Source organism: Aquila chrysaetos, chromosome 6, assembly GCF_900496995.4.
Source record: "Aquila chrysaetos chrysaetos chromosome 6, bAquChr1.4, whole genome shotgun sequence".
Lineage (NCBI taxonomy): Eukaryota > Metazoa > Chordata > Aves > Accipitriformes > Accipitridae > Aquila > Aquila chrysaetos.
Genome location: NC_044009.1, coordinates 9,874,903 through 9,896,245, shown reverse-complemented (window position 1 = coordinate 9,896,245; position 21,343 = coordinate 9,874,903). Strand labels below are relative to the sequence as shown.

The 21,343-nt window shown below is 40.1% G+C and overlaps 1 protein-coding gene across 8 annotated transcripts in view; it reads left to right on the top strand.

The window, feature by feature from the left end:
* Positions 1-21,343, top strand: part of DIP2A (disco interacting protein 2 homolog A) — a 132,644-nt gene that overhangs the window by 46,583 nt on the left and 64,718 nt on the right. For all 8 annotated transcript variants that reach the window (XR_005932733.1, XR_003924000.2, XR_005932732.1 and 5 more), the window contains exon 3: positions 11,645-11,764. Coding sequence is in view for 5 of the 8 variants with exons in the window: in XM_030018617.2 (XP_029874477.1) it covers positions 11,645-11,764 (120 nt within the window). In the remaining 3 variants the exon portion in view is untranslated. The remainder of the gene's footprint in view (positions 1-11,644; positions 11,765-21,343) is intronic.

Here is a 21,343-nt window from a genome sequence, read left to right as displayed (position 1 = left end):
TGGTGGATTAAATTTAGAGACTTGCATGTCTCCAGTGTACTTTTTCATAGAGTCATAGTGTAACTAATGAGATCAAAAATCCCTGAATGGTCTGTCATTAACAAAAACCCAAACCCCTGTATGGCAGGAAATCATAGGTTATTTTGTTGAGTTAAAAGCAATGCTAAATGTTGCATTTTATAAATATCAAGTAACCTGAGCACATAGCTGCTTTTTAATACAGCAAAACTTTGCCTCTGAGTATCACGAAATCCAATGGTCATTCAGTGGTATCAGTTAAGCCAATTTTTCATAGCTGGCTCATTCATCGGAGACAACTTAAAGCGTACAGCAACATCTTTCACTTCTTTTACTAATGCTGTCTTATATTTAAGTTGGAGAATAATTAAGGTGAAATAGTCTTAAAGGAAACAAGCTGATCATATTTTTTTTTTTATTAAAACACATGGTTCTTTGGATTTTTTTAAAGTAATGACAAGTGATTTCAGCTTGTTCTTTCATAGATCTCTAAGGAGCTCTTTGAGGCCTAAAAAAGAAATGCTATTCAGTCGGTGTCCTTTACTCATTTGTATGTTCCCAAGAGCTGGTGTTTTCTACTGCATTGACATCTTTATAAGTGAGGGCTTTATAAAGGCAGTTTGAAATTTTAAAGCACCATGAGTATCATTAGTGGTAGTATTGCTCATGAGCCATATAGTACAAGGAGATTTTGCCATCAGGGATTTTGTAAGCAGAGAAATGTTCTGCTAGCTGGTATGTCTGGTAAAAGTGAAGTACCTACAGATGCACAGGAATTGTATGATAAAGGAATTATATCTGAAATCAAGTGGGTTTTTTCTCCTCTCCTTGTCTTCTTCAGAATCATAGAGTGGTTTGGGTTGGAAGGGATCTTAAAGACCATATAGTTCCAACCCCCCTGCCATGGGCATGGGCACCTTCCACTAGACGAGGTTGCTCAAAGCCCCATCCAGCCTGGCCTTGAACACCTCCAGGGATGGGGCATCCACAACCTCTCTGGGCAACCTGTTCCAGTGCTTCACCACCCTCACTGTGAAGAATTTTTTCCTTATATCTAATCTAAATCTACTCTCTTTCAGTTTAAAACTGTTACCCCTCGTCCTATCACTATACTCCCTGATAAGGAGTCCCTCCCCATCTTTCCTGTAGGCCCCCTTAAGTGCTGGAAGGCCGCTATAAGGTCTCCCTGGAGCCTTCTCTACTCCAGGCTGAACAACCTCAACTCTCTCATCCTGTCCTCATAGGAATGGTGCTCCAGCCCCCTGATGATCTTTGTGGCCCTCCTCTGGACTCACTCCAACAGGTCCACGTCCTTCTTATGTTGGGGGCTGTGATAAATGAATTTAGTCCCAAACAGGATTCCAATCAAAATTTATAATTTATTAAATGAATAAAGGCAAGCAAACAGCACTGGGTGTGCTGTGAGTCTCTGCTCTACCAAGATGCACGCTGTGAAAAACAACCCAGCTTCTTTTATAGTCTAACATTAGTTACATATTCATACTAGGCGTGTCCTTCCAAAAGACTCTCCACCTCCTGGTTGTGCAGGTGCAGTAGTTCTCCTAGAAACTTCTCGAACTCTCCTCATTGGCTGAGGGGTCTTCTATACAATGTATCTCCTACCAAGCTCCTCGCTGCTCGGGCATGACAGCAGACATCCTGTGCAACAGGCGACACTCTGCACAGCACCAGCTGCGGCCATCAAAACCCGACCAAGTTCGCAACAGACACCTCCCCCCCCAACAAATGCATATAACAAAGTGCTTACACGCTGCCACTTCAATACACCCTCTATTCATACATACTGAAGATCACCCCGTTCGTAACCTCGCTTAATACTATGATAAATGCCTCACTTCTCCCCTAGGATCTCTTGTTTAACCCTGCGCAGTTAACAACAAAACCGGTTTTGGGCTGGCAAAAAAGAACTACATACATATCATCTGTTTCCTCCCAGCCTGCGGTTATACGAGGACCGACAAAATGGTTAAAGATTACATATACAGTGAGGGTCACATTTTTTTATGCGGCCCTAGCATTGTTTATATTGACACGAATCAGATGAACACATTTCACAGGGGCCCCAGACCTGGATGCAGTACTCCAGGTGGGGTCTCACCAGAGCGGAGTAGAGGGGGAGAATCACCTCCCTCGACCTGCTAGCCACACTTCTTTTGATGCAGCCTAGATTGCAATTGGCTTTCTGGGCTTTGTCCCAGCTATTACTGATTCCAATTAAAGGCACTGTATTTGTGCATAAATTTTGATATGATTTGGCTTGCAGTTTCCTCTGCTCCAGTTTTATCACTTAAGGCCCTCCTTCGTTTGAGTCATTAAGCCCAAAAAATACTAAAAAGCATGTAAGGTGTTACTCCTTTTTCTCATGTTGTTATTCTTTAAAACGAACTGAATTTGACTTTAAGGCACAGTCAAAAGGAAGGGGGATTTATGTGCAAGCAGATCAGGGGAAGAGCTTATTCTTCAATATAAACAGGGTTACATAAGCTGGATGACTGCCCCAAATAATCATACTGCAAAACTCCTCAAAATATTTGCAGAAGGGTGTGGTAATGGCAAACATGAATTAGTTTAACAGCTGAGATGTTTGACAAAGGGCTTGTCATAAGCAAACCTCCAGTTAGGAGTACCAGCCAACTTTTCTAGCTCCTTTAGAGTTTTCCCCTCTGCTTAAACTTACTGTTAGTAACTATATCCTGACCAGTGCCTTGTGTACTGTCTAAGCAAGGAAGGCAACCATAAAATCCCAGTTCCTTTCCATTTGATGTGTTGTGCTGAGCAGGAGATTGATGTTGAGTATTAGCTGAGGGAATTCTGCTCTGAACATGTGCAGGTGCTACTTCATCCATCCTATGTTAGTGTATTTCTGCTGAAATTCCCTCTGGAGAAGTTGAGATGCAAGATTGGAACGGGAAACTGTCCTATATGGGTGTTTCTGGCTTTTGCCTGTAGTACAAGTCCCTCTTCTCCATCATTTCCTAGGTGGTGGTACTGTGGGAGCATTAGTTTTGATAAAACATGCCTGGGGGAGACTGGGGGGGAGGAGGCGGGGGAGAGCAGGGAAAGGTACAAGAGAGAAAGGGGAGCCTCGCTGAAAGGGAAAAGACAACTCCATTGTAAAGGAAAATCATATTTTGTGTGAATGGAAGGGGAGGAGACATTCAAAAGCCATGTCTCTAAAACAAAAGACAAGACTGTCATCTAATTTGTGAGATGAAGCTAGGTGATAGTGTCTGCCACAAGTGTTAATTTTGCTTCCTTACACTTGTAGATGCTCTGTTGCTTACTGTGCTGTTGCTTATTCTTCCAAAAGCTTATCAGTTTCAGTTAACTGGAAACGTTTTTTTGTTCCACAGTTTTCTCGGGCACATGTTGTCTCCATCTCCTGATGTAATTCTGTATCTTTTACCAGGAATGATTATGCTACCATGAAGGTGCAGGTCTTAAGCTTCCTTTCTAAACAGCTCAGGTTGTAACTCCAAAACCTGTTTCCCACCTTACTGGTGTCTACATGAACTATTACTGCTGGTTCATCTCCAATATTTTGCAAGACTGTGTTGCGGATATGTTGTGAGAACTTTTCACCTTTATACCCAGGTGGCAAGTCGTCACGCAGCGCTCTCTGATACTGTCAGAACTCTAGACAGTTGGTTCATGGTGGAAACACCTAACACAGTAGTTCCCTTTTTCTTGCCCCTAGAGAGGTATCTATCAATACAAAAGTAAATCTGGCCATCTTATCGAGCAGACACATGGAATAATTTCTCTGCATTAGGTTGCTGCTGTCTTGCATGGAAACGTTTCTCCTCCATTAGGGCTGCTAATACAGAAACAGGATTTCTCTGTAATACCCCTGAATTATATTGCTGAACCTCTTTTTCTCTTCAGTGACCAAGTTAACTTGAGTGTGTCAGTGAAACTTGTCTCCCTGAGATTTCTGTTTATTTTGGTGAACTAGATCTGAAGTCTGAGACCTTTGGCCAACTGCACCATGCATGCTCCTAAGAATGTGTGCATCTACGCTCTTGCCTCGTGATGGTTGTTTTCTTAGTATCCTGATTTCTTACTCATCTTTTTGCAGTGTTAATGGTTATTTTTCTGGTGCTGCTTTACAGAACAATATGTGTAAATGATTTCCCTAGATTTAGTTAGCGCTAGAGAAGCACCTTGCTGAGTAACTTTATTTTTCCTTTGTTGTCAGAGTGATTCTGCTGTAATTAAAATTACTTTATTTTGTTCTTTTCTCCCCTTTTCTTCCTTAGCGCTTCTGTTCCAGCAAGATTAAAATGTTATCATTTTCAAATTTTCATTTTTAAGGAAAATGATGATGAAACCTCTCTAGTTTTGGTTGAGGCTGGCATGTCCCATACTTCTATTTTTCTTACATTTTAATTGTTTTATGTAAGTTACTTGAAAAACCTTACTGCTAATTCTGTAGGAGCTCAGTTAAAGCATCAAACAATTTAATAGTACTTAAGATAACTTAGCAGTGGACTTGGGTGCAGGATTTGTAGGTTTTGGTTCCCTTGGACATGTTTTGTAGGTGGTAGCCCTTCATGCTCCCTTGTGCTTATGAAGTGCTGCTGCTGCTGTTTCAGACGTGTGTCTTTTTTGATAGACAATGCCTTGTATTTTTCTCAAACTAACATTGTAAGAACTCTGTTCCTGTCAGGAACTCAAAATGTGGTTATATACATCATCCTTGGTAGCTTGCTTTCTTTTCTAATTAGTGTGCTTAAATAGACATTGCCTGTGCTGGCTCAGCTAATATGACCAAATTTACATAACTGATGTGGCCAACATCACCTTGAAAGTTGATAGCCCTGCAAGGAGTGTTTTAACAGGGATCTTCCAAGGTCCAGGGACTGAATTGTCCCATTGCTCTCTGCTGCAGCTGGGTGGTGCACAGCCAACCATCTTCCTCTGACTGCTGTGCTTCACCTGCCGTTCCCTGCTCCTAGTGTTGATTTTGCTGACTCTGCCACAGAGGCTTTTCATATCTGGCTTCTGCTTCTTTTACTGCCTCCTTTGATGAGACCTCTGCTGCATGGTGCTTAGGTAATTTATATTAATTTGGGCTGTGACTGACAGGCAGAGTCTGCTTATGTTAGGATTGCTGGGCTGCTTGTGAAGCATCTCCTGAACTGCTGCTTGGAATGGACTATTATTTTGAGAAATAAAAGTGCTAGCTAATGACACGTAGGTGTTCTGCTTACCAGTCTTGTCATAATGTCTAAATAAGCAGATCTCTTGCTATTGGTATTTTCATTGAGACAGTTTAGTTTCCTGGCTAGTATTTGGATCCATTGAATTTTTAACAAGCGTCTTCTATGCTTTTGTATTTTTTGCTGCTGTTGTATGCTTCCTTTAACGGAAAGTAATAATGCCCTTTAAATTGTTTCATTTTCTCCAAGTGGAAACTTAGGAGCTGAAGCTTACTTCCTTGAGTAGAAGAAAATCTTATAGAACAGTGGAAGATTGTCAAGCATAATGCATGTATATGATGCCTATTTTTTTTTTATTTTAAACTCATAATTTTCTAATATTTTATTCTGGCTAATAAATTATATTGGGTAGACCCTTGTTCAGTTTCACTAACCTGGAAGGTGTGAACACTTAGATCAGTTCAGATCTTGAGGACAAAAATGCTTGCATCAGGTAATATGCTCTTGGGATGTGGTATGACAGCAAAGAATGATACAATTGAGCTGTGACCTGAGTAAGGACTGGATGCTTAATAAGTGAGGTGGGGCTTCTCAGACCAAAAAGTAAAGAGAGGTCCTCAGTCCTCAGATTTCAGTCTCTTGAGGGATAATTTCCATTTAGTCTCCTGCCTTAAGTTTTCTATTAAAAGATCCGGAACTCAGCATTTCATGTAAAACTTTAGCATCTCGGGTCATCTTTGTGAGAAGAGTTTGCTTTTTTACTGTATCTAAAATTCTGTTTAAAGAAACCTGGAATTAATATGACTGTTATTGTGGAGCTGTACTTAAGCTAGGTACGCATTAGCACAGCTACGCAGCTTTGCTTGAGAAGACTCTGAGGAGTACGAGGTACTCTAGTGATGATGAAATCAAGGGGTTACATGCAAATACTTCACGTGAAGGTACTACACAATGGTGCATGTCTTCTGCCATGATGTATGAAGCGGTACTAACGGAGAAGGAGAGGCTATTTCCAACACACCTGGCCCTGCCCCTGCTCCTTGCATACGTTAGTTAAATGGCTGAAAAACCTGCCAGGAAAGGCCTTACCTATTCTTGTAGACTGCCTGTCTCTCACAGAGAAACTCCTGAAGCTCCCTCTCCTTTAGGGCAGGCAACAGCAGAGGGACCTAAGAAATACTGTAGTCCTTGGCAAAAACCTCCCTTGCTTTGGTAGGGGCCATAAGTGAGTGTAGGTGGTAAACAGACCACAATGGTGAAACATGAACAGGTCTGTAGGGCTTGAATCTATGGAGAGGGGGTGGAAAGCAGAGGCAGGGTTGGAGGAGATGGGCTGAAGAGCCTGGAGGTGGAGGGACAGTAAGGGGCAGAGCATGCTGCAGGCTGGATGGCTGGACCTGGTCTTTTGGCAGAGCAGGGTGCTGGGTGCGGAGGAGACAGCAGAGAGGGACTAGAGTAGGGCTGAACAGACCAAAAGGTTGGCCTAGAGCCAGACCAGGAGTTTCCCACACTTGTTTTATTTTCTGCTTTGTCATACCCCTTTTCCCTTCTTTTAGTGCTTTGAACCTGGTTGTCAGCTTTTGTTCCTTTCTTATTTCTAGATCCAGTTCAACAGCTGTAGAAAGGTTTAATAGTGTACGAAGAGCCTCAAGTTTCCTCTTCGGCCTCCCTCTTCCCCTCTCCTCTCTGCAAAGCTCTTTAATATGATACGTCATCTGCTGCAGACTGTGGATGTTTGGAGGCATGATACATAACTGGGTAGTCATGCAAGTGAAACTGAGATGAGGGAATTGTTGCCATGCTATTTTAACTCCTTTGGTTTTACTTTTCAATTCAGCATTAAAACTTGGAAGAGAATACTTGTGAAAGGTTCAGCTGGTAAACTGGTACAACTTATCTCATGTAAATTAACCTAGTTTAGAACTGAAATTACTTTGTCTGAATTTCTATTTTGGGAGATGAATTTCAGGATTAGTCTTTTTGCGAAGGTAATTAGATTTGAATGTCTAATAGCTGTTACAAATAAGGGTTTGCTGAGACATTGGTGAAAGTCTTTAAAAACCATTGAGTTTGACGTTAAAGCATCACATCTTACACAGATGAGATGAAAGAGGCAATAGGGTAACTGCTCTGCATGTGAGTTGCTGCGGAGAGTCCTCTAGTAATAAAGTTTGTGCTTTTGCTAAGTATGTTTTTGAAATTTATCTCTGCTTATCTGATGCCAAATGTGTTTAGCTAGCCATCCTCCCCAGTGATGCTAGCAAAGAGTCTTCATGGTACTGTCAACTGTTCAGTGCTCTTACAGTAAAATAATTTTTGCTTGTGTAAATCAAAATTGCTGGAAACGTCAGTGTAAGTCTTGAATCTCCAGTATTAGTAGATGGAAAAATACAGTTATAATTCAAATATGAACTTTAATTTCATCCTGTAGAAGGAAATTGTTCAGTTAACTGGAACAAGCAGCCTCTTTAAGATGACTTTTCATTCTTGCTAGCTTTGGGTAAGTTAAAAATGGACAAAATACAGTGACAGTGGATCAAGTGTCTTTAGTGTATGCTTCTTAAAATGTTGTTTTTGTAAAGAACTTCAGTGTGAAGGGGGGGGGGGGTTAACCTAATTATCCAGCTGCTTTTGCTGAAGGCTGAGGTAGTGATTTGCATAGTACCAGAATAAATTAACAAGTTCACCAAGCTTGTGGAACAGGATTTTTTCTGGCACATAATTGTGTAGCCTAAGAGTTAGATGCAATATCTTACTATTTTTACCAAAAAGTGATGTTTTTCGGTCTCATCCATGGTGGGTTTGCACTAAGATGTAAAACCTTCTTCTTTAAGAAAGCAAAAAGGGAGACTTAACCTGAAGAAACACAGTTGTGGTTTCCAACAGTGCCACTGAATTTGTGCCTCATCCTAATTTAAAGGGAACTTCTGAGGTTCATTGATACATATTTCATCACAATACAGCTACCCTAATGCCGATTCACAAAAATCTGTTCCATAAGTGTTGGAGGAGGAGAGGGTTCTGTTTTTGGAGTTGGTAAGCTTTCGTGCACTCTTACGCTTATTTGGGGTGCCTACTCTTCCCCACTCCCCCTGCCCCCAATTCTGGTGTGGCCAAATAGCAATGCTCAAGTTGCATATGGCTCAGGAGCATCCCACATGCAGCTTGTCATCTGCTGATTGATTATACCGGTTAGCTCATTTTCCATCTTACTTTCCCCTAAATAAACCCTTGTGCCAAATGCAGCAGTGTCATTGATCACAAATTTTACTGACCAGCTTTGCTGGGTACATGGGATCACAGAGTGGGAAAGGGACTTGGTTGTGGTCTTATGAATCCTGATTCCAAGGCTCTGTAGTTACTTGCTTACATACCAGCTGCACGAGTTCAAAAGTGGGATTCGTGGGCTACCCCATGCCCGGGGAGAGAGACAGGTTTGGAAAGCTGGGTACTGAACTGTAGGACTGGAAAAAATAAGAGCAAGGAATTATGAGTAGAGCATTAATCTCTTATTCCACTTACAAATAATAACCCTCTTTTTGAGGAAAAAAAAAGGGCACCCAAAAAAAAAAATCTCCTGCTCTTTTGTTGCCTTCTTTAACCAAGGTCCCTTGTGACAAGATCACACAAAATTGACCTGATGTTTGACACGTTGACCTTCCTAATGTAGATATGCTGTTGTCTGAAAATTTCATAAATAGGCAATCTATTTTAGGGAGACTCCCAGCTTAGCTGCTTGTCCTATTCTCTTTTTTACCACCTTAGTTATCGCGTTACCCGTTTGCATCTGCTCTTTTCTTGGCTCAGGCTTTGGGGAGATGACTTGCCTCAGTCTTTTTAACAAAATATGATGTCATCATTTACTGTTTACAGATCAACAAATCTCACTGGAATCTTGACTTGTGGTTATGTAAAACTTTTGTACACGTGAAATGTAAAATACAATTCTTAAGTGTTTTCACCGCTCTTCGAGTATCAGATACGTTGAATCAATTCAGTTGGTGGACTAAATTTGCTTTTCTTTTAGAAACAGAATTCTGCTAAAGTGTTTGAGGGAATGTTACCTCTTCACATTGGGTAGTGTTGAAACATCATGTGCTTAGCTCCATGTTCAACTGCTCCCTGTTGAGGACACTTCAGTTTCTTTACTGGCCTGTCTCATTTCCCCTATCGGGAAAAGCATTTGATGTTACTTAGCCTGTCGTCTACTTAAAAGGCTTTACTTTTGGAGAGGAGGAAAACTCCATTAGGTGAGAATGTGCTTGTTCTTTCTGTATAGCAAATTGTAAAAGACAGGAGCACGTCTCTGGAGTTGGATGAATTTCTAAAAACTTAGATCTGTGTGATTTATTAAATGTTCCTTCCTTTGCTATTACTTAGACTCATTTTTTTTCCCTGCTCACCCTCCCCAAACCCATGGCTGACTCAAGGTTGCCTTCTCAACATCCAGAGGTGTTAACTGTCAGCTGCAAATGGGGATGGGAAAGAGATTATGGAGTGCATTCACCTAGTGGTGTTAACAGATACCTAAGAAAGCTGATATATGGCAACTGATCTAGTCAGGAAGATGATAGAACTCTTTTCCTGAGGATATTATGTTTAAAGAGAGTATTTGAAAGTTCATTTTGATCAGTTGAGGTAGAACTGGTATATTTAATCCAATTACTGTTTGAAAACTTACACGTCAAATGTGAAGACCATGTCTTACTGAAAGTTCTTAATAAAAATCTCCTATAATTGCTAGATTTATTAATAATTAATTACCAATTTCTTTCTTGGTACACACTTGGGGAGAAGGAGAGGGAACAGAAGAAACCCCATGGGAGAAAGAGGAATTCTTTCTTTCTTGTTAAAGTAAGAGCTTTACTTGCAAAGGAGCTGGCACAGATTCCTCGAGTGACATCTTCAGTTCAGTGAAAGCTGCTTTCTGTAAATACTTGAATTTTGAAAATGTTTCTAATTCTAGCAAGACTTGAGGGCAGGTAGGAAGGCAGAAGCTCTTCAAGGGAAGGAAAGAGTAAAATTAAAGATATGCTCAGCCCTGTATGGTACAAAGGCTAGAAACACAGTAAACTTGGTGCAGCAGATGTATGGCTAAGGAAAGTTTACTATTAAACATAACAGTAAGCCAAATAGCCACATAAGGTCATAAATTATGATAGGTTCGTACAAAAAACCCTTCCAACTGCATTGTAATTTTACATCTGTTGTACTTGGTGTGTAGTGGCTATTGCACTTCTGAAGGTGGTAATTCACTGGTCTTAAAACAGTACAAACTGAAGAGAGTCCTTCTTTGTTCCTTATGTTCCTCTGGCTTCTCATGGCTGTGTGTGACCTGTATCCTCAAGAAAGCACCTGCAGAGGTTTCAGGTCTTGGCTTCGTACTTTAAGAGTAGATATATAACAGATGAGAAAACAAAATTCCAAGTGTAAGTTCCTAGTTCAAATTTGTATAGTCCTTGCAGGTGTATCAAGAGCCAGCAGGGAGTGTCCTCATTTGGCAGGGTTGGGGAGTGATAGGAGATATTTAATAGTCACTGTCCACCCCTTTGATTTCTTATTTCCGCTATGTGAGAATGTAAAGGTGAGATTCATCTTCCTGAATGTCAGCCAGCCTAAAGGTAGGTGCCTGCTGTAGGTTATCTGTCTAGAGCCCTGTTCTAGACAGGTGCAGAGGAAACAACTAGAGAGTGGCTCAGTTCCTCTTAGTTTTGTTACCCTTTATGGGGATGGGAAAATCTGTAATCCTTTAATAAGTACCCAGCCAACCTAGATTAAACCAGCAGTTTTTAGGCAGCTGAAGCTGACAGAGTAATTCTGCCCTTAACATCTGCAAAGTTTTTATTAGAGACTTGCAGTTTTTTAAAAATGTGAATCTTCTGAATATTGCTCTATTAAATGGCAATAGATTAAACAGATATGCACATTCCTAAATTTTACTCAAATTAGTTGTCTTGTGTTTAGACTCAAAAGAAATTTGACAGAATAGTTCAAGTTTTATTTAAAAGATGGAGCAGTATCATCTTGTCTCTCCAGGATCTCCAAGACCAGTGTGTAATTGTAACTATCTCTGCAGCATTTCTCTTGGTGTCTAGCAGTAAGCTGGGAGAGGATTGGTTCCTTCTCCTCCCTCCGCATGGATCTGGCATACAGAACACCTAATGACAAATGATTGTAAACTCCTGCAAGGAGCAAAGGAGTTTTTCTGTTATTGAGAAGTGTTTCTTACCTTCTGTGTGAAATGCTTATCAGATCAAGCTAGGTTTTAGTTTAAATAATTTAAAATGCAGTTGGAATATGAGATTTTTTTAAAGATACAGACTTAGGGCTCCAGTGGAACTTACTAATTAGTAAGTGTCAAGGGTGATTGAAGAACATAGACATGGGAAGCAGGTGTTTTATTTGCAAACCTGAATTTGTACTGAAATAAAACTGTATTTCAGGTGTGGATCCATCCTTGCAAGCAGAGAACAGAGTCCCAGGCTCTTCGCAAGCTACTGCTGCTGTATCTAAACAGCAGAAATCCCGTTCTACCAACTCGAGGGATGAGCGCTTCCGATCTGGTAAGGAAAAGAAATGTAGCTAAAACATCAGGTGTCTTAAGAGGAAAAGTGTATCAGTAAAGCAGTACTTGCACCTAAAGAAAAAGTTGGAAGTGCTTTGGAAGAAGGGAAGAGCTGATGAGTATTTTTCAAGTAGCTTTTTGTATTTCTATACATGAGTGGTTTTGTTCAAATCCAGAATGGAGGAAATGCTGGGAGGGAAAGGAATTGTAGACATGCCTTCTGATGTTTTTCTTATTGTAAATTTTACACCATGCTTAAGAATTTTCTCTTGTTTGCTGATTGGTTTTCCGGTCTCTAGAACAGTTATTTAAACATTTAGAAGACTACAATGTGTGGGTTGTGGCGTTTTTTTTGCTTGGTTTGTTGGGCTGTTTTGTTAAAGGAAGGTTATAGGATTATCATATTTACTTTAGCTCACTTTCAAATATTTCCTGGTTTAAAGCAAGTGCACAAAAAAGGGAAATGTCACAATGGATATTCTGCTTAATTTTAAATGGACACCACTGTGACAAACCTGTTTTGGAAACTTCTGTGAAAATATCAATATTCTCATCACATCCTGTTTCCATTGTTACTTCTCAGGTGGTTGAAGTACACTGTTTCCCTGTGAAATTCCTTGTCACAATGTATTGGCTTTGTGTGGCAAGGTTTTGGTAGTGGGGGCGGTTACAGGGGTGGCTTCTGTGAGAAGCTGCTGGAAGCTTCCCCTGTGTCCGACAGAGCCAATACCAGCCGGCTCTAAGACGGACCCGCCGCCAGCCAAGGCCAAGCCAATCAGCGATAGTGGTAATGCCTCTGTGATAACATTTTTAAGAAGGGAAAAAAAGTTGGGACAGACGAAAAACAGCAGCCGGAGAGAGGAGTGAGAACAGGTAAGAGAAACAGCCCTGCAGACCCCCAGGTCAGTGAAGAAGGAGGAGGAGGAGATGCTCCAGGCGCCGGAGCAGAGATTCCCCTGCAGCCCGTGGTGAAGACCATGGTGAGGCAGGCTGTCCCCCTGCAGTCCATGGAGGTCCACGGTGGAGCAGATATCCACCTGCAGCCCATGGAGGACCCCAGGCTGGAGCAGGTGGGTTCCCGAAGGAGGCTGTGACCCCGTGGGAACCCCGCGCTGGAGCAGGCTCCTGGCAGGACCTGCGGATCTGTGGAGAGAGGAGCCCACGGAGCAGGTTTTCTGGCAGGACTTGTGACCCCGTGGGGGACCCACACTGGAGCAGTGTGCTCCTGAAGGACTGCATGCCGTGGAAAGGACCCATGCTGGAGCAGTTCGTGAAGAACTGCAGCCCGTAGGAAGGACCCATGTTGGAGAAGTTTGTGGAGGACTGTCTCCCGTGGGTGGGACCCCACGCTGGAGCAGGGGAAGAGTGTGATGAGTCCTTCCCCTGAGGAGGATGAAGCGGCAGAAAATAACGTGTGATGAACTGACCGTAAACCCCATTTCCCTGTCCCCCTGCGCCGCTGGGGAGGTTGGTAGAGAATCTGGGAGTGAAGCTGTGCCTGGGAAGAAGGGAGGGGTGGAGGGAAGGTGTTCTGAGATTTGGTTTTATTTCTCATTACCCTACTCTACTCTGCTTGATTTGTAATAAATTGAGTTAATTTTCCCCAAGCTGAGTCTGTTTTGCCCATGACAGTAATTGGTGAGTGATCTCTCCTGTCCTTATCTCGACCCACAAGCTCTTTGTTATATTTTCTCTCCCCTGTCCAGCTGAGGAGGGGGAGTGATAGAACGGCTTTGGTGGGCACCTGGCATCCAGCCAGGGTCAACCCACCACACACAATAGTGAGAAAAGGCAGGTGTTGGGAAGCTTTTCTCTCCTAAATACCTTTGGACTTTTAACTGGAAATTTTTCTGTTTGTTTTGCAGGGTAATTATATGTCTTGGGTTTGGGGATGAGAACTGCGAGTAATGACGTGCACTGCGCATCCTTAATATGTTGTTGGTATTGTGTCACCTTGCTTTGCAACTGCTTGGGCATAGTGGTTATTGCATCATATTTGCATTGCTGACATTTAAAACCTTGCTCCAGAAATGGAGCTGATATGCCTGTGTGGGTTCCTTATGAATAATTGAAGGATGAATGAGACTTCTTGAATATTCTGAGGATATATATGGACTCCTGGGAAAGATGCATGTATTCAGCTACACAAAGAAGAAACTTCTGAATGTCAGGAAAGATTGCCTAGTATCAAAATTAACTAAATTACATGTTTAAGAGTATGTACAAACTGGTCATTTAAATTTATTTTTGCTTTTCAAATGTATTGTCAATGTAATTCTACTGTTGAATATATACCAACACCCCCCCCCCCCCCCCCCCCCCCCAGATTTAGTGGTTGAATTACAGCCATGATTTCCAAATTACTTTGTCACCAAGTAGATTCCAAATAAATTACAAGCAGAGTCATGAATCTGATAGAAATTAATTCATTTAAAGTAGCACGTGATGTTGTTAACCTAACAGAGAGAAAATCTGCAAGAGCACAACTACAACAGGGAATACTTGGGAACCATTAGCTGAGAGAGCTAGGAGGGTTTAGAGCAATATGCTGTATACACGGACAATTTTCCTGTCTCAGAGCCTCAGATGTCCTATTTAATTTGCACGAAAGATACTAAAAAAGGAAACAAACAAAACAAGAAGCAAGTAAAAAACTCTGCCATATTACTGGTATTGTTTGGGGGAAGTTTGGCATAGTGTTTATTAGTCTTAGAGTGCAAGACATGTAGAATTGGGTGGATATTAACAAGTTCAGCTACCATACTTGCTTATGAATAGATGTGGCTTTTAAATGTTAGTCTAACTATTAGTGCTAATTATCAGTGCTCCCTTTTTTCCTAGAGTTAATCTTTCTATGGCCTTGTTGATTTTAAAATTCTTTAAATTGACTTTCAGTGATTTGGAAGCACTGCTCTCTGTCTCATCAGTCTAGAGCTTAGCCAATATTTTTGCATCTCAGTATGAGAATTTCTGAATGACCCTAAGTGTTCAGGCAATCCCGCCAGTGGACAGTTATTTAAGATGAAGCCTGATGTGTAGAGGGTTTAGGTTATTTCTTCTACTTACCACTGGCCAGTTCTAAAACCCTAGGTAGTACTTCATGTGGACTGCCATGTCCTTCTGTGGTTTCCCATTGCTGCTCTGCTAACTCATGTTTCATTAAATATTCTTGCCTAGAACGTGTTCTTCTCTTTGAAATTTAAGCTCTCAGGGGAAAAGTTCTTAGTTGTAACATGTGTAATTGGATTTCTTTTTCCCATTAGTGATATATGACAAGGCTTAGTCTATCAAAACCAAATAGTTAGGTGGTATCAAAACCAAATAGTGATGTTTTTGTTTGACTTGATTTAGGTTAAACTTATGTCTATGCCACGTAATGTAGATACAGCTTTCAGAAGCCAGTATCTTTTCCACTTTTTCCTCTCTTAATTTTTAGAAAAAAAATTCTTCAGATTTGTTGCATTATTGGTTCTCTTCTTTATCTCAGTGTAGAGATAGACGGAAAGAAAAATGCAAGGTGTTTGTTGCATGTGTTTTTACTCTTTGAAAGTGTTACTACTCTGATTCTAATAGATGTTGAATCATCCAGTTCATTCCAGTCTGAAAATTCTTCACATCAGTGTTGATGCTCTTTTTCATGGCTACTCATGCTGTGAGATTCATGTATACGTAGAGCATGAACAGAAACATTGACAAGATGTCTCATAAAACTCCAGTTACTGCAAAGTAGCTTCACTTTGTTCCTCCCAATACTTCAACATAAAAAGAGTCACAGTTTTGCTTCACAAAGCCATCTCAGTTTATCTGAGACATTCTAGCTATGCTGAAAGCATTTTCTACCTCAAGAAAAGATGTCCACCACCACCAGCTTGCAATGTTACCTTTTTAAATTTCCCTGTATGTTGACACACGTTACCTGCTGTGAAGGATAAACAACTTTAGGCTATATTCTGTGTACTGTTGCTGCTTCTGTCAAGTGCATGCTTTATTTATTCTTTAGACTTTCAGGGGGAGTGGGGGCTGTGTTGTTTCTTCTTTTTTATTTCCTTCCAGCCTTTATTTCTTTTTTTCCTTTGCATCTCGTCAGTTCCGCTATGTCCTCTTCAAGAGTAGCTGATGAGTGTGGAATGCAACTTTTCATAGAACAGAATCTCTTTCTGGAGCAATTACAGTTACTTTAGAACCATCAACATAAATTACTTGCAAGTGAAACAATTCTGCTTTTTTATGCAATTAATCTGCCATTTACTAGCTGTAAGCACTTTTTTTTTAATAGTTTCCCAGACTTGTTGTCTGTTTAAATTAACTGTAATTTTTATCATCCATAGATTTTTGTTTTCAAGCAGTAAATATTACCAAAAATATTTCCAACAGTGAATACCATCAATAAATACTGTAGGCTACTAAATTACCTGAGAGTTCCTGGAACAGCAGTTAATATTACAGCACTTTAACTAGGTTTTCATTCTGTTAAATGATGACAGTGTGATAGAGAAGGTGAGAAATGCAGACGCCTTGCAAACATTCATCTGTTTTAAGTGCTAAGACCCTCATACACTCAGTCCAGAGGACACTTGGTGATGGGTGTATTGCTATTGCTGCTGGCTTTTCTTACAGGGAGGGTGTGCAGTTTCTGGTGGAGGCACTGTGCCTTCTCCTATGTTCAGTCCCACTGCTGCCTGGTTTTGGATAAGAATACAAATGAGTAAGCTGGTAAGCCTTTAGGGTGTTGTGAAAAAGCTTTCCCAGCAGCTGTACTTTCTCTTTCCACTCTTGCACTTTATTCTCCTTACTGTTCTTCAGCCTGTTGGATATACAGCTGTAACATACAGACTGTTCTCCCAGCTTGCCTGGAACAGGATACAGAGATGCATTTTGAGGAGCTGCTCCAGATGAGGAGAAACCTGCTCAGCATGCAGGGGTGATACCTGTACAGCAGCGTGCAATATACAGCAGCTCTCTCTTTCATTTCATGTGGTAGAGCTTGATCCTGCACCAATCCTCTGTGCTCTGCCGGCCTTCCTGGAGTCATACTAGCTTTTTACAAATTACTTTTACTTTTTTTTTTACTTTTTTTTTACTGGCAAGCCTTGTCACAGAGATGCAATCATATGGGATGCTAGTTTGCAGCAGCCATTTGTAGAGGCAGACAGTGCTGGTTGCTGTAGCTGCTGCTATTTGGAGATCTGTGAGCAGTAGAGAAACTGGTTAACCTTATGAATGCCATTTTTTCTTCAAACAACTGTAGAAATTCTTGCTCCTGTGCTTAAGGCAGGAATAAGAATCAGAGGCTGATAAACAAGCAGAGGCTACAAACAGAAAAGAAACATGCTCTTCTAATAGCTGGAGGGTTTAGGGTATAAGAGTTCAGGTGATTTATACTCCACAAAGTATTTCTTAGTTTTCCTCCCCCATCCTTTTTTAAGGATATGTAGAAGGAAAGAAAATGAGAATAGGTACATAAAATGGAAGAGAAAATTATGTGGTTTACTACAACAGAGGAAGGAAAAAATGTTTTGAATCAATAATAAATTGTTGATGGTTGTTTGCAGCTTACTAAAGTGCAGAAACTTAGAACTATTTTTTCAAGACTTTTTTTTCTGCTTTTGGATGGCAGCATATGTATTTTTTACTCACTTTGGTATGCGTAGTCTTCATGTTAATAAGATGCTGGGCTTGCTGTTCATCTCTTTCAGTGTTTACTGTTGAACATTTGTGTTCCCTGTTCTCAGAAATATTATGTAATACAGATCACATTTGATCTGATTTTAATGAGTATTTAAGCCGCTGAAAACTGAAATCCACAGTTCTTACACATTAAATAATTTTCACAGTCAATTTTTAAGAATTTAGTAATAGACAATGGTAGAGACCTTCTTTTTGCAATTCCAATATCCAATTAAACTTTAATTTATAGTAATTTATGAAATTTTGTACCCTAAATGTTCTGCTTCTTTAAAATTATTTCATTCCTTTTACTTTTTTTAGTGAAGTCTGTTTCATCATGTACATAATGTAGAAAAGCTCTTAAAGGAAACATGGAATAGGAACAAAACGTTCCAGGGAAGTGAAACCGATTACTTAATTTGTTTGGCTGAGAGAGGATGGTCCTACTCAGTTATTATCCAAGGACAAGATATTAAAAGAAAAATTTCAAGCTGGAAATAGATCTTAACGAGTACAGAAGGAACTGATGAGTTAACCAGCACTATAAAAATAAAACATGAAACAGAATAAAATTTATCCTGACTGTCTTTTGGTTGCATTTGTACCATTTAATCTAGTATTTTCCAGGTTTTGGGGTGGGAGTTAGGAGGACTAGAGGAGGAGGTGGTGCTCATTTTGCCCTCTGGAAATGGAATAAAAAGTAGTTCCCATGCTTGCTACCACAACTCTGTGTGATGTTATGACCTGTCCCACTCCACTTTGTTAAAATGCCCCAACACACCCTTGCCTCAAGCTAGTCCTTTCCATTCCCTAAATACACAACCAGCTAAGAATGGTTTCATTTTTTTTATCTGCAACATTATTTAATGATTTAATGGATTTATATACAGACTATAAGTATTGTGTGTTATTATTCTCTTTTGGAAGACCTTTTCTGGAGAAAAACCATTTGTTATGTTCCCCTTCTTCCTACCAGATGTTAATGTAACATAAAAATATCTTCTAAATTAATATGCATGGTTGAAGTGAATGCATCTAATAGTTACCATCTTTTTTTAAAAACATGCAGCTTGGTTTTGACTTCAAGTTCTGCTATGGAAATGTGTCCCGCAGAACTGGCATTTTGCCCCTAACTTTTAAGGCTGCAAAAATAACATTTAATTTAAGTAATATTCTCACGTCTATGGATAGCAGTAATGTCCTTGGTGCATCTCAGTAACACAGCAAAACAAGAAGTGTGTTAAGTTCTGCTTAAACTTTCTGGAGTTTTGTGAAATTAAGAGGTTTGCTTTTGGGTATCCATGAGAATAAACCTCAATGGTGGACATTTACAGGGGGGCGGGAGCGGAAGTCCAAAACTAAAGATCAGGAGAAACAAAGACTTGACAAAAAGCAGTAGCCCAGATGTGGGGAAGGGAGGCAGGGAGACATACTGAGAGGGGCCTGAATTTCTAATTCGTAAAACATCTATGAACAACTCCTTGTTGTGAAGGATGGCATCAGAAATTTAACATGGTGCCCAGTATAAAAAAAAAAAATAATAATCTTGTCTCAAAAGATAGAGGTTTAAGAAGTGATTCCCCCCCCCCCCAACAGCATTGTCCTTGAACCTCACAGGTTAGTTGCACAAAAAGTTCTTATTTGAGACAAGCATCTACCTAGTAAATTCCTAAGTCTTGTAAGAACACACAGGTGGTATATTTGCATATATGTATTTTAAATACAGCACTGAACAGATTATCTGGAGGGAGCTGCAGACTTGAAAAGTGACGTTGTTACTGCAAAGAAATAGATAGTGTCTGGGACCATACGCCTAGGGCTTATTTTGATTTTTCTGATCCATTTGGCCAGGCTGAAGGAAACAGTTTGTTTGTCATTTGGACCTGTGACTAAGAAAAGCAGCTTCCTGATTTTTGGTTAAGAGTGGATTGGTTTTTTCTGGCATTTCTCTTAAAGGCGCTGTGCTCTTCCAGTACTGGGGTTTTAACTTGCTTCTCTCATGGCGTCTCTTTGAACTCACGTATTGCAGTAAATCATGCTGTGTAGTCAGGGACCAAAAGTTAGATGCCTGAAGTACATGGTGTCAGTATGCTTTGGAGCAGGGGGGATTTCTACGTGTGGAAATGGAACAGTTTCTATCTAACATAGGAAAAGATGTCAGATTAAGCTATGGTGACCTTTCATTTACTTAAGAATAGAAGTTCTGAAAGTAAGTCATATGCCAGTATCTGTCGTTATAGTTGGTTAGAAATATATTTCATGAAGCCTCCTCTGGCGAGGTCATACTTCTGAGTTTATGGGCAGCATTTGTAATCTGTTTTTGAAATGGAGAATTGAAAGTTGTCCCCTAAGTGTCAGGTGTTTACCCAGTGCATTGGGACACAGCTGCCTTTGGAAAGTGGTTTGTGCCAAGACTTCCTAACAGGTTCCTGTAAATGTGCTGTGCTTTGCTGTTTCATAGCCTTTCATTCTCTGGGATGCTCAAAAATCTCTTCCGATTTTCGTTAAAATATATACTGATTAGCTTTCCCCGAGCTACTTCTTGCTTTGTCAAAGTTAACTGGAATTGGTCAGCATATTTCAAATAAATAATAAAAAACCTTGTGCTGAGCATGACCAAAGCAGGTTCAAGACTAGTACCAGAAAAAAGGTACTGTAAAATTTGGAGCTTTACTTGTAGTTGTCATCAAGGTTAATCCCTATAGGTACGGGACAGAGAAATTACTTTTTTTTTTAATATGTAAGTTGTGTAAGTGTATGTATGTCACATGTCTGAGTTTCATACCTACAAGTCTATCAACCTGTTACATAGTTGCAGCCTTGGATGGATACTTAATGAAAGAATATGTCTTTTTTTTTTTCCAAATTGAACAGTTTCATTCTGTAATTCTTGTATAGCTGCTTCCACATAAAAAAAATATGGTAAGACAAAAGCATAGTCATAATACTTGCTTTTGGGCCCTTTGTAGCTCTGCGTAAGTGTATACATGTTGTACTTGTTTTTCATGAGTTTGAATCTTAGGTCATAAGTTAAAGTATATTTTTGGTCTGCCTCATTTCTCCTTGACATCTGTTCACTTATGAATTTTCTTTCTATATAAGTTTTAGATTTTGACACTAGTGAAATATATATGTCAAAGAGAAAAAACTGCTGAAGCAATTTAGAATTACTTGAATACATTAAATTTTATCTGCAGTATGGTCTTGATTGAACACTAAATTCCTCTTTAATCTCAGTTTTGGCTTAAAAATAAGAAAAGTTAAAATATACTCCCTGAGTATATTAGGGTAATTTTTGCCTTCAGGAAAGTGAAAACACTTTGTGTCTCTTCCCTAATTCTTCCTATACTTTTAGCCTCTTCTTTCTGGTTTTTATTACTTGCATTCTTTTGAGAGAGCTTCAAGTATACATCTTTCACTTCTTTTTCCATTGTGGATTTTGAGGATGAAGAGTCCAGTGCTGTTGCCAATTTACAGTATCTGCATTGAAATTTCCCCTCAAAATGAAAATAAATCATAGCTCAGTACTAATGTGTTCTGTAACTTCAGTATTGATTTTCAGGGTGTTCTTCCTAAATGATACCTGCAAAGCCTTTTCAAGCTGATTTCATGAGGAAAATATGTCAACTTGACCCTGCTTATAGCCTCCCGTAACTTTTGAAACCATTGCTTCTGAGCTGAATTTTAGTGGGAGGCAGGCTTATTCATTCAGTCCTACTAAACACCATTGAAGGAGAAACAATTGATAGAGTTGTCACAGCTTCAGAGCTGAAAACCATGTTACTGGAGTTTAGCTTTGGACCTTTCTGGTTTCCAAGAAGTGCTGCTTCCTCTGAAGCTGAGAACCTGCTCCTTTTTGCAAGCTAAGCAATTGGGCTAAACAGGACTAAAGCCGTAAGGGCCATCATGT